This window comes from Fukomys damarensis, unplaced genomic scaffold, assembly GCF_012274545.1.
Source record: "Fukomys damarensis isolate Sample0158 unplaced genomic scaffold, DMR_v1.0_HiC HiC_scaffold_1, whole genome shotgun sequence".
Classification (NCBI taxonomy): domain Eukaryota; kingdom Metazoa; phylum Chordata; class Mammalia; order Rodentia; family Bathyergidae; genus Fukomys; species Fukomys damarensis.
In genome coordinates this window covers 54905128-54922426 of record NW_022900913.1, presented here as the reverse complement: position 1 = coordinate 54922426, position 17299 = coordinate 54905128, and the positions used below count along the sequence as shown (strand labels likewise).

General features: G+C 39.9%; 1 protein-coding gene across 2 annotated transcripts in view; it reads left to right on the top strand.

The window, feature by feature from the left end:
- Mrps27 (mitochondrial ribosomal protein S27) overlaps positions 1–17299 on the top strand; it is a 101528-nt gene that overhangs the window by 2152 nt on the left and 82077 nt on the right. For both annotated transcript variants that reach the window (XM_010637329.3, XM_010637328.3), the window contains exons 2-3: positions 3187–3264; positions 16421–16491. In XM_010637329.3, the coding sequence (XP_010635631.1) occupies positions 3187–3264; positions 16421–16491 (149 nt within the window). The remainder of the gene's footprint in view (positions 1–3186; positions 3265–16420; positions 16492–17299) is intronic.

Below are 17299 nucleotides of genomic sequence, written 5' to 3'. Positions count from 1 at the left end.
AAGATGGAACCAAATAAGTGACTTAAGTATATGAAGAAGCTTAGAGGGTGGAAATTATACCATTACATAGTAGACTTTAATATATACACTTACTTAAACTACCGTACTGAAATAGGCATTATTTTCCTGTTCTGTATATAAAGGAGAGTCAGACTGTGTAATTTTTGGTACCATTTATTATTAGCAAAGCAAGGATTTGCAGTTACTTTGTGATGCTAAAGTGCATCTATTTTGAGAGTTACACTGCTTCCCTCTGAGTATAAATAATGTTTGGAGACATTTGATTAAAAGCTAAAATAACTATAATATGTAAGGATATTGATAGAACCCATCCAATTTCACTAAACTTGGAAATACTGGTCTTTGAAAATGTCCTAAAATTAAATGGGATTTAATTTTCATAGTTGATAGTTGTTTAGAGACTATTGTTGCTGCAAGCAATATTGACTATAGAAGGTAAGAGATTCCAGAAAAGTTTGTGTATATGCTCTTGGGTGTTAACATTTAGAGTGGGATTGGACAGGCTCAAACCTAAACCTGCTAAGCTCAGATCAGTCTGTCTCCTTGCTAACTCACCTGTGGTCTGAGAACAGTTGTCATCACTGTTACCTAGCAACTCATTAGAAATGCAAAATCGTCCTCACTTCAGACCTGTGAAGCAGAATCTGCAGTTTAATTGAAATTAGAGACTCATATATGCATACTAAAGTTTGAGGATTTCATTTAGGTATTCTACTTTACTATTATACACTCCATTTAATGTTCTGTCCCTGACTTTATAGAAATTCTTTGTAACATTAATATGTAGACCTTCCATTAACAAGCTAAGGGAAGGATTAGATTATCTGTAAATCCACATAAATATATTTATTTGTTTTAGTTGAAAGAAAGTAACAATAACATTTCGAAACTTTAATCAACCCTCATGTTATCTAGTTGTATGTGGCTTGTGTTCTGGAATGTCCTCTGGGTAATTATCTGCTATGCATTCTGTTTCTTTATCAAGGCTAAAAATGTTAAAATATAACATCTCATACGTTTACCCATTAAAAGCTTATAATTCTGTAGTTTTTACTATTTATACAGAATTTTACAGCCATTGCCACAGTCAGTTTTAGTATATTTTTATCACTCCAAAAAAGAAATTCTGTATCCATTATCAGTCCTTCTCCAATTCCCCCTAGTCTTTCCCAGTTTCTACCTCCCAGCCATAGGTAGCCAATAATATGCTTTTTTTTTTTTTTTGGTATGGGGGATCAAACTCGGGACTTTGTGCTTTCAAGGCAGGCAGCAGAACCACTGAGCTAAATCCCCAATCTACTTTCTGTCTGTGTAGACTTGCCTCTTCTGCTATTTCATATAAATGGAGTTATAATATGTGGGCCTTTGAGACTGATATTGTTTCACTCAACATAATGTTGAGGTTCCTCTTTTTTTTTGTACCAGAGATCGAACTGGGGATCTTGCACTTGCAAGGCAAGTGACGGCACCACTGAGCTAAATCCCTGGCCATGTTCTTCATTTTTTAATTGCCAGATAATATTCTATTGTAACTTCTACCGAGTTTTGATACCCATTCATCAGCTGGTGGATATTTGGATTGCTTCCATCTCTTGTCTGTTATTAATACTATTGCCATGAACATCTGTGTATAGTTTTTATGTGGTTACATGTTTTCTTTTTTTCTTGGGTATATGTACCTGGGAGTAGAATTGCTAGGTCATATGGTAACTCCGTGTTAACGGTTTGAGAAACTGCCAAAGCAGCGGCCCCACTTCACATTGTCATGAGCACTACATGCGGTTGTAGTTACTCTGTATTCTCACTAATAGCTGACATCATCTGCTTTTGGATTGTAGTCATCATAGTGGGTGTGAAGTAGTATCTCTAGGTGAGTTTGGATTTGCATTTTCCTACTGGCAAGTGATGTAAGCATCTTTCCACATGTCCACTGGTTGTTTGTGATATATATCTATATAGACATATCTTATATATATATATAAAATCTCCACACACACATTCCACCTTCCATATTCACACCTCTTGAGTCCCTGAATTCAGCCAACCACAAATCAAAAATATCTTTTAAAAAATGCATCTGTAATCCCAGTAGTCATTAGGCTGAGGCAGGAGGATTGCCACGAGTTTGAGACCAGCCTGGGCTACATAGTTCAAGGCTAGCCTGAATTGCAGAGTGAGACCCTGTCTCAAAAAATAACAGGTAAGGTATATAAGAGAATTGCCTAGTTTACATGCAAATACTACACCATTTTATGTAGAGAATTTGAGCTTCTGAGAATTTTTGTAGCCATGGAGGATCCTTGCACAAATTCCCCCAAAGACATTGAAAAATGATTATGTGTGTGTACACATACATATTTTTCTGAGATTTCTTTTGCCCATCGTACAATTGGTTTGTCTCTTTTTGAGTTGTAAGAGCTATATGTGCCATACAAATTTCTTATCAGATAAATGAGTTATAAATATTTTCCCCATTCTGTGGATTGCTCTTTCATTTTCCTGAGTGTCCTTTGAAGCATAAAAATTTTAGTTTTGATGAAACTACCCTTTATTCTCTCTCATTCCTTAAGCCCATGTTTATTGAGCACTGCTTATGCCAGGCATGGTGCTGGTGGGAACACAGCTACACTACCTTATAGGTTACTTCAAATTTGGCTCTTATAATTCCTCTTTCTTAACTGGTAAGGGCTTACTTTACTGGGGTGCGAGGTCACTGGATCACTAACACACTACTCTCTGTTTTATGTGAAGTCAGGGTAAATACGCTGATCTAACACAGATGGAAATGTTTTTAGGACTAGTAATCATAATGCATTCAGTTAATGAGTTAAACAGCAGCTAGATCTGCACATGTTTTGAGCTTTAAGAAATTCTGGGGTTTACCTGGGTTATAATTTACTGAAGATAAGTGGCTCCTAGTACTAAAGTTACAGGAACAAAATTACCAGCATTTTTGCCCGTAAAATTCTACTCGTTAGAGTTTGAATGCATTTTGTTATGAACTGAATTGTAATCTAAGCAGAGTTGACTACAATATCATATTGGAATTTCAGAAAATATAATCTAGTGGTTTAAAATGTGATAAAGACACTGTTTGGTAAGGCAGATATAAAAAATAAAATTGTGTGTAACCATGCATGTTGAGATAATTGTTTTTTTCCTCAGGTAAAAGATGCCTGCTTTCGGCAGCCTATGTGGACAGCCACAAATGGGAAGCAAGAGAAAAAGAAGAATGTCACCTTGGTATGCACTCACGTGGTGGGCTGTGTACCCTTTGCAGCCTCTCCGTGTGTCCACTGTCATATAGTCCTATGGTGTATGTGTGAAATGATGCTTTCTTGTATGATGATTCAATTCAGATAAGCACATTTTAAGTCTGAAAAAGAATTAAAAGTTTACATGTAGCAAATCATTTTTGCTAATTTTTACATTTTTAATATTTTATTCTTGAAATGATTTTTTTCTGGCTTCCTTTATTTTGCTGTTTGTGTTTGGTGTCTGTCTGTTTGAGACAGGGTCTCACTTTGTAGTTCAGGGTGGCCTGGAACTCCTGTGATCCTCTTGCCTCAGCCTTCTGCTTGCTGGCACTACTGGTGTGCGCCACCACACCTTGCTGTCTTGCTTGCTTTTGCTTTTTCTCCCTTTAATTTTGTATGTGTGTGTGTGTGTGTGTGTGTGTGTGTGTGTGTGTGTATGTGTGGTTTATAGTGGAGATTAAACCCAGAGCCTTGGAATTGAGCTACATCCACAGTCCTTTTATTTTTTATTTTGAGACAGGGTCTTGCTAAATCACGGGCTGGGATTGTAGGTGTGCACCATCATACCATATCATGCCAGCCCTTTTTGTCCCTTTTAATTGTACAATTTGCATCAACCTGTCTAGTTTTACAGAATAGTATACTTTCATTCTTTTTTATTTTTAATCTCTTCATTTTTTTAAAACTCCTTGTGATCTTTAGGTCCCTTTTTGACTCTTCTCTATTTCATTAATAGGCATAGATTTAAAAGCCAAGTTGGAATGTGATATAAGCGTTTAGGAATGTAGGTGGTAAACATCTCTCCCGGCAATAAGTTTATAGTTGAATTTCCTTTTCCCTCCTTCCCTGTGTAATATAAACAGTTAGCAGCCTTTCTTCTATAAGACACCAATGCCATTGACTCACCACTCTTTATGCACATACTTCAGATGGGACATCGGCCAAGGGAATAATAGGCTGGTGATTAAGTTTTGAATAGATTCCAGTGCTGATCTGATATTTTTCCGGAGACTTCTTCCACTGTGGCTTTTGTTGTTGTTTTGGTTTGCATGGGGGATGTACCTGCTGGCTGTGGCTCCCTTATTGGGGTTTCAGAACGCAGGGTGCCAGGCAAAGCAATCTGTGCAAGATGTGAAGCTGAGAGACTGCAGCCTCTCCCTGAGGAACTTGCAGTCTGATTCTCCAGAGAAGAGGCTTGGCATCGTCTTTTTTTTTTTTTTTTTTCACTTGATCTTAGCCAAAAGCTCAAGAAGTGATATATTTTTTAATAACAAATACTTTATAATACTCATTTTATCTTGAAATTAAATTCTTTTTTTATTGAGTTTATTGGTACATTTTAGGTATACAGCACAGTTACATTCATCATTGGGCTCTTGTACCTTTACATGACAGGTCTTGGTTCTCATTTTTTCCCATTACCCCTGCAAAATTAAAATTCAAAGATAATGTAATTCATACATATTTTAAAAATCTATACAGTTACCATGATATTAAAAGGGGAAGTAACTTATAGTAAATACGTATTTCAAAATATAAATAAATGCTTTGGCACAACTTCAGTAAAAAGCAGAACAATGAAGTGGCGAAGGCTTGCACTCAAATGCAGAGTCACTGTGAAGACGACAGGCAGAGATGTGAATGACACAGATGTGTTTGGGCACCAGGAGCGGCGTTATCACAATGACATCGTTTTGTTGACAAAATGAACAGCCCTGGTGTACCCAGGGTCGGCCGGATTCCCACTCTGCGTGTTTTTGGAGGCGGCCGTCGCCTTGGTGTCTGCTCCTGTGCGTCGGGGGTGCTGATGCTGCCGCGGGATGGCAGTGCTTCAGAGAGAAGTGGAGTGACCTAGTCCCTCACCTGTAACCCCAGGTGAAATACGGGAAGCCGGGTGAGGTTTTGCAACTCCAACCACTTGGGCGAAATATCAGGGGCTTTTGGAGACTCTTCTCCGCTGTGTAACAGAATGTGTCAATGAAACACGTACTCTTCGCTTCTCCGCCACAAGACTCCTTGCTTTCCCTAGTTTCTACTTGGGTGTTAGGATTGGGCTTTGGCCTGAGCAGAGAGGTGTAGCGCGCTGTTGGGGGAGCGTCGGTGTCTGCGTCCCTAATGTCGGCCAGGAGATGGCGCTGTGGGCCTTGGGGAACCGCGGGCGCGGGTCTGTCGAGGCGCGCTAGCGCGCTCGCACGACCGCGCTCGGCATGTGGAGCTCTAGGATTGGGCGCGGTGAGCTGGAGAACCGCGAGGTGTTCGGGCGGGCTCGCGGATTGGAGGAGGGAGGAGGGCCGATATGAGGTTTTCGCTGCCGCGGCCCCCATTGGACAGGAGGGCCTCGGAGGCGTGGGCTGCATCTGCCGGGACGGGCGCTCCTCAGCCGCCCTAAGCTCTCGGAGGTGGCTGTGGGGCCTGAGGCCCACGGAGTCTTCCCTTTGACCCTGGGAGCAGACTGGCCTTTCTTTTCTTTTGCTCTTATTGTTTGTATTGCAGTGTGCAGTGCATCCTGAAATGTGATAAATTAGTGAGTTGCCACAGGTGAGCCGACCCGTGGCGCCCCATACTCTTCAGAAATAGCCATCGACTGACTTCTAGCGCCATAGCTTACTTCTTAAAAATGCTTTACTAGGAGAATTGTAAAACATACACACGAGTGGAGGAAATGGTCTAAGGAGCCCCCTGGGCCCATCACGCGGCTCCAGCCTTCGCTTCTCACGCCCGCCCGACTCTGACGCTGGGCTCCCGAGGTAAATCCTAGGCCAGGCCCCGACTTGGAATCTTCCTAAAAGATGAGGGCCCTGCACCACTGTCACGCCCGAAACAGAGAGACCATGTTTTCACATTTCTTCGATAGTATCATAAATGAATTTTTAATGGTGTGATTCGACCAGGTCAGCTAAGGCCGGTACGTGCATTTTATGCCCCCGACCCTTTTCTGCCTCTTTAAATGTTTCTATAGAAACCGAGCAGTAGTGATGTAAATCCGTGTCACGTCATCCAGCTTTAGCGTTTGTCAGTTCCCTGTCCCTGTTGTTTCCATACTCCCATCAGATTACTTTTTTAAGAGATCTCAATTATCAAATCGTTTTATATGTATTTTGGTATGTACCTCTGAAGAATTTTTAAAAGATAACTATAATACCATTCACATACCTACAATTTAGTAATTTAACATTAAATATTTCTTCAGTGTTCACATTTCCCCAGTCTTATAAATTTGTTCACATTTATTGAAATGAGGTCCAGACAAGGTCATATATTACCATGTGTTGAAATGCCTCTTAAATATCTTTAAATCTCCCCCCTCTCTCTTTAGTCTGTCCTCTCAAAACAGGTCTTTTGTGGTCTCATATTCTGGATTTGCTGATTTCATCAGTATGGGGGTGGTTAACATATGTTCTGCCTAAATGGTAGTTGAAGAAAATGGCTTGATCAAATTCAGTGCTTTTCTTTACCATTCCCCTCTTGAGACAGTGCCTCCCTATGCATCCCAGAAGGCCACCAACTCTTTCTGCCTCAGCCTCCTAAGTGCTGAGATTACCAGCACCAGCACACCAGGCTAGGTTCAGGGCTCATTTTTTTGGTGTGTTTTTTTGTTTTTGTTTTTGTTTTTGTTTTTGTTTTGACATGACTGTGTCAGGAAGCACCACAGCATTTGACACTCTGTGCATGTTAAAGATCATTTGTGGTCATTGCTTGGCTCCATTATTTCATTAGGAACTACAAGCTATTGTTGTTTTAATTGTCACTTCTTCATTCATTACCTAGAAAAAATTTATAAGGAATTTTACCTTTGTCAACATTACAGTTATCCTTTAGTGCTCTTTGTACAGAAGAGGAAGTTTTCACAGTATCTTCCAAAGATGATCAGTAAGGATTTTTTTAAATGTCCTTGTGAACTCTTACATTTAAATAGTGCAGCTGTGTGTGGTGCATGCCTATACTCCCAGGTATTCAGAAGGTTGAGGCCGGGGAATTACAAGTTCAAGGCCAGCCTGGGGAATTTAGGAGACTTAAAATATACAGTTTGGTCATTTTAATACATTACAGTTGATATTTTTATTGATAGGGCCTTAGTTCCCACTTGTGCTCTGTAGAGCCCTAGAAGTTCTTGGGCTTCCCTGCTTCAGGGGAAAGGTTATAGGTTTTTATGATTTCTGTACTGGGCTTGCTTCACTTTGGCTAAATACTGAATTAAAGCTTTGTCCCTCAAATTCGTCTGATAACTCGTAGATCAGCAGGAAGGTACCAGGTGAACGTTAATGACTAACCATTTAGCAGCTGATGCATTACAGGATACGTCCCCCAGTGACTGAGCAGGGCACATATACCCCTGGGGAGCCATGTTGGCCATGGTGATGGGGGTCAGGACTGTTGGGGAAGCTCACAGCTTCCTTGAGAGGAAGTTTGCTCAGGTGTCCTGCTAGGAGGCAGGGACCCAGGTGACTTGAGCAGAATTGGATACACAAACCTTACTGAATTAAATATTTTATTTCCAATTTTTCATTGTGTAGGTAATCACAAAGTAAGGTATGCCTTTTGGTTTCAGTTACTGTTACACTTTATTCTATTTTGTTTTGTTAAGAACTTCCTCACTCAATTTGAAGAGTATTATACTATGGATATGTTTGAATTCAGGTCTCTTACAGCTGCTTCTCCTATTTTAGCTTATGTTTAGTTTTGCAATGTCATTTCATCTGTGGAGACCTGTGCCTTACAGTAATTTTCAAATACTGATTTTGAGCCCTGGTAGAGATTATTTGAAGTCTGCATTCCTTTTTTTTTTTTAATAGAACTTTTATCAGTTCCATATTTGAATCTCAGTGTCATTATTCGTTGACAGGTTTTCATATTTATCATCTGCTGACAGTTCTGGAGTTTAGTCTGATTTGTGCATATTATCCTCATTATCCTAGCATATATGTGTACATACCTTGCTTCTGTGTATGTCCTTATTGGAACTTTTTAAAATTTCTGGAGCTGGGGATTTAGCTCAGTGGTACCACTGCCTGCCTCACAAGCAGCACAAGGACCTGAGTTCGATCCCTGGTACCAAATAAATAAACAAACAAACAGATAAAAATTCTGATGGAAAAACACATAGAAGGAAATCTAAAAAATCTTTATTGAAACTGGTTCCTAAGGAACCTCCCATACTTTCTTCTGCTAGTGCTATGCATGGTATATTTGGTCCGTCTTTGTTTTTCTTTTAAAATGTGAGAAACAAAAGTGCAGGTTCAGCACATTTTCCAAGATTGCTTCTAGGAAGGACAATAATAACCAGTATCTATTTCTTAATTCCATAAATTAGGTAAGATGCATGTATGACCTAGAGCCCAGAAAAAGCTTAGTGTTGCCTGTCTGGGTAATGATACTATAGTGCAAGACTTAAAGTCTCACTTCCACTCCACGGAGCGTGAACAGCCAAAAAGGCCTCCACGATGCTGGGCCCTAACACCCAGCGAGGCTTCGGGAGCTCTACAGAGAAACGAGAAACCCAGGAAGGAACACACCAGGCTAGGTGGTAAATAGACCTTTATTAGTCTGGCCAGACGGCACTCCCGGAGCGAGGTAGCTCAGAGAGGCAACTGCTCAGGGTCTGAGGTACTTTTTATAAGGTTTTTCTAAACAAAGAGTCAGGGAATTCACAGAACAAGACTGAAAACACATTGCTTATCTTATGCAGGAAATGTTCTACGGTCACCTTTTGTCATACCATTTGCCCCTGGGCGGGCTGTTAGCCAAGGTAGCAATTAGCATATGAAGAAGCACAGTCTGACCTATTAGCATGGAGTCGCTTTAGTTTACTCAAGTCTTACAATAGAATCAGTATTGTAGAAATATAGAAATCATGAAAAATTGCAATTATTTCTCAATAAAGCTACCAGCCTCCAATGGAGGATCCATCTTTTCTTCAGTGACCTTCCTCACTCCAACTTTGACCTTGAGACCAATTCTTTTATAAGAGCCTTCTCTTCTGGTGCATCTCCACTGTAGCTTTCATGGTCATTAAGGAGATTTCCATTTTCTTTCTGAGAATTTTAGGTACTGTGACTCTCTAGTGCTTTTTACCAACCTCTCAAAAATCTTTTAACTAGAAAGTTCAGTCTATTTACATTGTCATTCAATGATTACTGATGTGTTTTAACTTTTTCCATCATATTTTATAATTAGACTTTTTTTCTTATCCTTTTAGATTGAGTAGAGGTTTTATTTTTTTAATTTTTGTTTTTGTTTTTGCATTTTTCCCTCCTTCATTTGTCTGGATTCTCCATTTCTACTCTTGTAAGCTTGTTGCCCTATATCTTCTGATATGCCTATTTAAATTAAATTTCAATGTTCATCACACTCCACTATCCTTTAGAACTTTCCATATACACACAAGTGCATATACACTCATCCACGTCTGACCAGGTCAGTCACCCCACCCCCACCCCATGTAGCCAATTTTATAACTCATCATTGTGGCATCACAAATCTTCCTTGCCTTAGGATCATTTTGCTTCTTCTCAAAGCATATCTTCCAAAAACACAGCTTCTAAAAATTTCCTTTAGTATTTGTTGCTAATAAATTCTGAGTTTTTTCATTATTTTGTCATTTTTTTAAAAAGATAGTTTTGCTAGATATCATGACATTGATACAGGAAATGATATAGGACCTCCAGGTAATGTAGGGGAAATACAACTCTCAGCCTGCTAAATGTCCAACGTGCCAAGTTTGTGTTTCCTGAAATCAAAGTATGAATTTAAGGAACAGAGGTTAAAAGCTGGGGATTTAGCTCAGTGGCACCGTACCTGCCTTGAAAGTGCAAGGTACTGAGCTCGATCCCCCGAACAACAACAAAAAAAAGAATAGAGGTTAAATGTAGGAAATATTTGTTGAGCACCCCACTTCTCAGGAGAAGTTTTATAGAGCACAGCCATGTGGATACAGTATGGGTTGCAGCTATGATCACCCAGGAAGATTATAACTATAGTTGCTAAGTAACATTGATCCAATGAGGAAGCAAGAAATGTATCAGGTGTACATGGAACAAAGAATTTTTTAGGAAGGGATGAGTCTGAGGATCTTGGTCACCCATCACAAGGTGACTGATTTCTACTAGCTTCATTATACCAGGTGGTACCACTTATTTTAGGACTGGTCATTTCTTCTGTCAAGAGCCATTCTACATAATTTTGGGGAAAAAATAATTTCATGATTAAATTATAATTTGGTTTGTCTGAGGCCTAATGCCCTTGCCCATGTGGCATACGGAAACATAACTCTGTGTTGCTGTGGTCACAGCTGAGGCCTCAATGGTCCCCTGATGATGTAAAGCTTAAGGGCAAGATTATATCAGCTGAAGACATCCTGGTTCTTTGAGAACTGAGTAGTAATTTAAAAAAAAAGAGGCCGGGGATTTAGCTCAGTGGTTGGGTGGCCTGCCTTGCAAGCGCAAGGACCCCAGTTCAATCCCTGGTACCAAAAAAAAAAAGATTCATCTGGGGAGGGACAAATTCCTTATCAGCTTAACATGTCCCATCCACTATTGTTAAAACCTTTTTTTTTTTTTTTTTGCTTATCTCACCATCCACCATCCTCATCAACATAAGCTCCTCAGTGACCTAAAATTCTCATCAACATAGAGTACTGCCACTCTGAGTCATCCTACTCTCCCTCCTATTATTGTATGAACCCAGTAAATAGTGACAAGCTTGGAGTGTCTTTGTCTTTGCCCACTTTGAGACACTGACCTCCTGGCCCCTCATGTACTTTGAAATTAGGAAAGTCTCTGTTTTTCTTTCTGTAGCCCTTACTGCCCCCCTTTCTAGACAGCTGGTGGATTGATTGCCCTCCAGTATTCATCTTTATCATGAGGCCTAGCCTGCACCAGATGTGCCTCAGGCCACAGTTGTACTGTTTTTACCTTTGCCCTGATTCTCTTGAGAGTCTGACTCTGTCTGACTGCCTGTATGTTTGCCTAGTTTAGCTGTCTATAATAAATAATACTAGGTTAATTCCTTTTACTTCTATTTTGCTCATCTTATTCTTTTTTGTCTTCCTTTATTCCTGTTGTGAAAACAGCTACTAGTGTAGTTGTTTTCTTTTTCCTTTCTAACTTTCTGACCATTTTTGATGCCCTCATTTTTTCAGTTTCACGATAACATAACACAATGAGTTTACATTACTTATCGACGAGATGAATCTGAAAACCTGTATTTTTTTCAGTTCCAGAAAATTTCAGCCATTATCTCATTGTATATTAACTCTCCTATTCTCTTTACTTAACTTCTGTTGGAAATGTAATTAAATATATTTTAGACCTTACTCTATTTAGACCTTACTCAGTGTCTCCTAACTCGTCATAGTCTCATCTTGATCATTGCTGCATTCTGTGTCATTTCTTCGGGATCTGCTCTTCACTCGTTCTCACGTCACTTGTCTCTAACCTGTTTTCTAAATTATTCATTTTTTAGAGCTTTGTTGAAGTTTTGTTTTTGTAAAGTGAACTAAACATATTCAAAGAACACAGTTTAAAATATGTTAATATGTACAGGTATATGATCATGAAATCATCACCAGAGTCAAGATGAGAACTTTTGTCACACCCCAAAGGTCTTTCCCCTTTCTTTATAATCCGTTCCTCCTTCCTTTTAACTCTCCCACACCCTGTTTCCTCAGGCAGTTACTGATGAGCTTTGTCACTATTGAGTAGTTCCTATTTTTAGATTACTTAGTAAAATTAGCTCTTTATATATAATTCTTTTTTTATTTGTTGTTGTTGAGACAGTGTCTCACTATATAGGACAGGATGGCCTCAAACTCACTGTAGTCCTGACTCCCTGGACCTACCTGAAGAGCTCTGAATCACTTCCTCATTTTACAAAAGCCTTGATTTTATCCTGTCACCTATAAGTCTTTAAAATTTAAGCTCTCTGTCACTGGAGCCCTGAGGTGCCCTCAGGGACTGAATTGTTATTACTTCTTTAACTCCCCTAGGTTCTGCTACCCTGTTGACTTGGCCTCTGAGAATTACATCTATCATCTCGAAAGCTCAGTCACATATTTGAAACATTAAAAAAAAATTGTAGGTGCTTTATTTTTATGGTAAAAGGAATTTTTTTTAAAGTATGTGGTTCGTCTTAAATCCAGAAGTTGAATTCCTGTCTCTCCCCCGCACCACCTTTTTAAAATGCTTTTATATCTGCTGTCTTCTTTGAGCTTAGGAACGCGGTCCAAAACCCATTAGTGTTCCTTGCCTCCAGGGTAAACATAATGATGAATGCTTGATGGGCCACAGTGCCACAGTCTCCTGGAACTTAGCTCAGTCCTAGGGAGTTGAGTCACAGCCTCCCTCTGGGCAGGAAGCCCAGGAGTCCCACATGTTAAAACCCTTCACACCATTCAGATCCTCCACCAGGTTTATGTGCCACTGCCCTTCAATGTTTGTCTTGGTGCAAGTCCTCAAGAAACTCACATTTCCACTGTATCTCTGCAGTGTTAAAGGTTTTGTTGAAAGAAGCATTTAAACTGCAGATACATTAATCCATGTAGCTCTGGTTGTTCCCCCACCCATCTGCTGCAGCATGTGTTCCTGAGGAGCTCAGTAACCAGCAAACACCCTCTTTGGCACATCCCTTTGAGCAGAACTTGGGCCCCTGCTGGTCCCTCCCTGAAACATCAAGTGTGACTTTGACTGTGGAGCCCACCGTCCAAAAGCCTGTGGCGCTGGCCCTCTGTAGGCTGCCGCTGTCCCAGCATCCCCAGCTCTCCTGGCTCCATGCAGTTTTCTGCCTCATCCATCATGCCAGCACTGTGATGAGACTTATTGGTCAAATGTTGTATTTAGCAGCAAACCTTCCTCTGACTTGCAGTATGTAAATGACATTCATCAGATGCAGGCTGTGCAGCTGTTGCCTGGTTTAAGCCTGGCTGAGTTCACTTAACTGAGGGGCCTCCATATAAATGTTTGGTGACAACTCTTAGAAGTGACTGGCAAAGCCATCTCAGTCCAGGGTTTGGTTAGACTTTTAAGTGTGTGGAACCCTCAAGGAAATGGGGCCTGAGGACTACTTTAATGAGGTCAGTAGTTCCTGATCCTGCTTATTAACAGTATCTATTTTGAATTAAAGGAAGGCAATTTCTTATACTCCCTATCATCATAAGAACCTCTACAGGAAGAGTTCATAAAGCCTTGGCATCCTGAGAGAGTTGTTTGACATCTATCCTGCAAGTAAACAGATATCAACAATATTAATTGCCTTTAGTGTAAAGGGGTTTTGAGGATTTGTTTTGTATGTTCCTTAAATAAGTGTCATATCCCTTTAAGATGGTTATAAGTAAATCTGTTTGTTTGTTTGGGGTTTTTTGAGACAGGATCTCACTATGTAGTTCAAGCTGATTTAAACACACTAGATAGTCCAGGCTGGCCTTGAACTTGCAGCAGTCCTCCTGCATCACCCTCCTTAGTGCTGGGATTGTAAACACACAATACCATGCCCAGCTGGAAAGCTATTTATTTTTGCACCTCATCGGGTATCAGGTTTTAAGAGTTTTACTCTTAAAAAATTATTTAAGGGCGGGGGATTTGGCTCAGTGGTTCCGCTGCCTGCCTTGCAAGCGCAAGGGCCCAAGTTTGATCCCCGGTACCCCCCTCCCACCCCTGCAAAAGTTATTTTCCCCTAGTCACTATTCATTCAGATCACTACCCCAGGGAAAGGAGAGGGGGAACCTTAAGTGCACCGTAAGAGGTCATCAAATGCTTACTCATTGGTTATCTCATAGTAGCTTCTGATTACTTGATACTAATGTCAACTACCTGAGTGTAAAAAAGCCTTGACAATCCAGTCACTTCTTTTTCCATACTCTTCATTCCTTTTATTGATTTCTTTAGATATTCATTGTCTTTCATAGAATGGTTTCAAGGACTGAGAATAGATCAGTAAATTTAGTTCATGCCTTCATGGATTTTACAGTTAATTTAGTGTAAGGCAGAAAAATCCGCAGGCCAGTTTATGTAGGCATTTATAGTTCCTAAAAATATTTGGGATTTTATTCTAACTATAATAAGACATTGGGTGGTTCAGAAAAGAGAATGACATGATCTGAATTGCCTTTCAAAAGCCTTAGCCTGCTGGATGGAGATTAAATGATAGTGGTGAAGAGTTATTAAAGTAATGTCAGGAAAGAGACTTAGTGCTGGTGAAAAAATGTATGTATATTTATATATAATGTATTTTATAATATATATGTATGGTATAATATATATACCAATATGTGTGTGTGTGTGTGTGTGTGTGTGTGTGTGTGTGTGTAAATATGGAGCCTGTAGGACTTGCTGACAAATGTGAAAAAGAATGGGATTAAAACTGATACCTATTTTTTTGGTCTGAGTAAGTCAGCAGGTGTTTTCCCATCCCATTTATGTGGGATAGGGAAAATACACTTAGAATAGAGAGTTGAAAAATTAAGAGGACATGTACCAGTAATGTTTAGAGGTCTATTAGACAAGCAGATGGGGAAATCACCTATGCAGTTGGAAATGCAAGTGTGAAACTGAGGCAGAAGTGAGGGTGGCTATACGTACATAGAGCATGCAGTCTATGGACAATGATTAAAGCCATGGGGGGAATGAGATCACCTAGGAACTAAGCACAGATGGTCAAGGGAAGAGTGGAGTCTACTACAGAGACTGGGGCATTCCCATTTATGAGGCAAAAAGAAGCACAGTCAGTGGTACACACCTGTAATTCCAGTGTTTAATAGGCTGAGGGAAGAGAATCACAAGTTTGAGGCCAGCCTAGGCTACTCAGAGAATTCAAGGCCAGCCTGCTCTAAGTAGTGAGACCCTGTTTCAAAAAAGGAGAAGGAAGAGGCAGAGGAGGAGGAAGATGAGAAAGGAGAAACGGGGAGGAGAGGGCAGGCGGTCAAGAGGAGGAGTTCCTGTAAAGGAAGCCAAGAGGAAGAGGCAGAGAGAATAAATACCTCTTAGAATGATCAGTTACTGTAGAGAGGTACATAGAAGAGGTCAAGCAAGATGAGAATGGAGAATTAACCACTGGATCTAACAGCGTGCTGGTGGTCACTGGTGGTAGTGGAGTGGTGATTAGATTGAGTTGAAGAGTGGGAACGAAGGAATTCATAAGTGTTACTTTAAAGCTGACTCTTTGAAGGCGGAGTCTCTCTAAGGAGAGCAAAGAAGCTATGGAAAATATTGAGAGCAAGAGAAGATGTTTTGCTACTGTTTTTAAAACCTTTTCATCTTCTGTAACAATATAAGGCCAAGTAATATGAGTACAGATGCCACTAGCCTAGTAGATTTGATGCAAGAAGGATGAAGTTCTCTTTTGATTGCTTTTTTTAAAAAGTGAAATTGGATAAAATCATAAGCTGAGAGTATAAGTGAGGGGGCAGAGGGAAAGAAGATATTATAAACTTGAGAAGCAAGGACATGACATGAAATAAATATTTCGGAAAGCATGCCACCAGCATTTCACATCTTTTTAGACTCTGAGATAAAAATATAATCTCAGAAATACCAAGTAACACTAGGGTTGTTCTACTAGAAGTAAACAGAATAGGAATAATTTGGGCCAAAAAAATCACTAAGTTTAGTCAGGGAACTTCTCTGATTTGTTCAGGGAATGTTTAAAAGTCACTTGGTAAATTTCATTTTTTAAATTTTGGAATAGCTAATAAATTTACCTGCCTAAAAATGCTAAGGGAATAAATAGGTAAGCAGTGCAGAATCTCCTTCTCTTGGCCTCTCATCTAGTTTCTTTTCCTGGAGTCTGTCAAAAATACCACTTTTTAATCTCTTTCCAGAAATATTTTATTGATCCATTTTTAAACAATTATATGCAAAGAACTTTATAAAAGTTACTGGTCTCTTTAATTTATGTAAAAGCTTTCTAAAAAAAGAACAAGATTAAGCATCTGATTCAATACTGACTTGCAGTGTTGGCAGCCATCTGGCAGGAATCATATCTATTAGTTTTGTTTTGTTTTTGTTTTTTGGTATTGGGGATGGAACTCTGTACCTTGTGCTTACAAGGCAGGGGGCAGAACCACTGAGCTAAATCCCCAGCCTGCTGTTAGGTTTTTCTTAAGAAACATGTATATTTATTTAACAAAGCTCTTTTCCTTTTTGTCTTCACAGCTGATCTTGCATCTTTAATGGACAAAACATATGAGAGAAAGTTGCCTGTTAGTTCTTTAACGGTATCACGGGTAAGAACATTTAAACATACATTTTTTCAAAGGAGGAGGAGGAACAGAACAAGAAAAACACTTTATGTAGATGAGAATGCACAAGGAAAGAATACCCATCATAGGAAATATTTTTTCATAGTATAGTGTTTTTGTAGTTACTAATATATATTTTATAATGTAATTGCAAAATTTTTGGCTGAAATGGAAGATAATACACTTACCCAGATGCTGATGGTAGTAATCACTGTCATGTATCCAATTTATTTCAATTTTAAGTTGATGTGTCCTTCAGAGTGCTAATATTTTCTCATTAGCATTGGAAGTGTTTTCAGTAGCTAGCTGAGAAGGGTATTAATGTTCTGCTGCTGCAAGGCAGTGGATGGAAGTGTAAGACCTAAAGTCTCACTTCCACTCCACGGAGCGTGAACAGCCGAAAGGCCTCCACGATGCTGGGCCCTAACACCCAGCGAGGCTCCGGGAACACGACAGAGAACCGAGAAACCCAGGAAGGAACACACCAGGCTAGATGGTAAAAGAGACCTTTATTAGTCTGGCCAGACGGCACTCCCGGAGCCAGGTGGCTCAGAGAGGCAACTGCTCGGGGGCTGAGGTACTTTTTATAAGGTTTTTCTAAACAAAGAGTCAGGGAATTCACAGAACAAGACTGAAAACACATTGCTTATCTTATGCAGGAAATGTTCTAGGGTCACCTTTTGTCAAACCGTTTGCCCCTGGGCGGGCTGTTAACCAAGGTAGCAATTAGCATATGAAGAAGCACAGTCTGGCCTATTAGCATGGAGTCACTTTAGCCTATTCAAGTCTTACA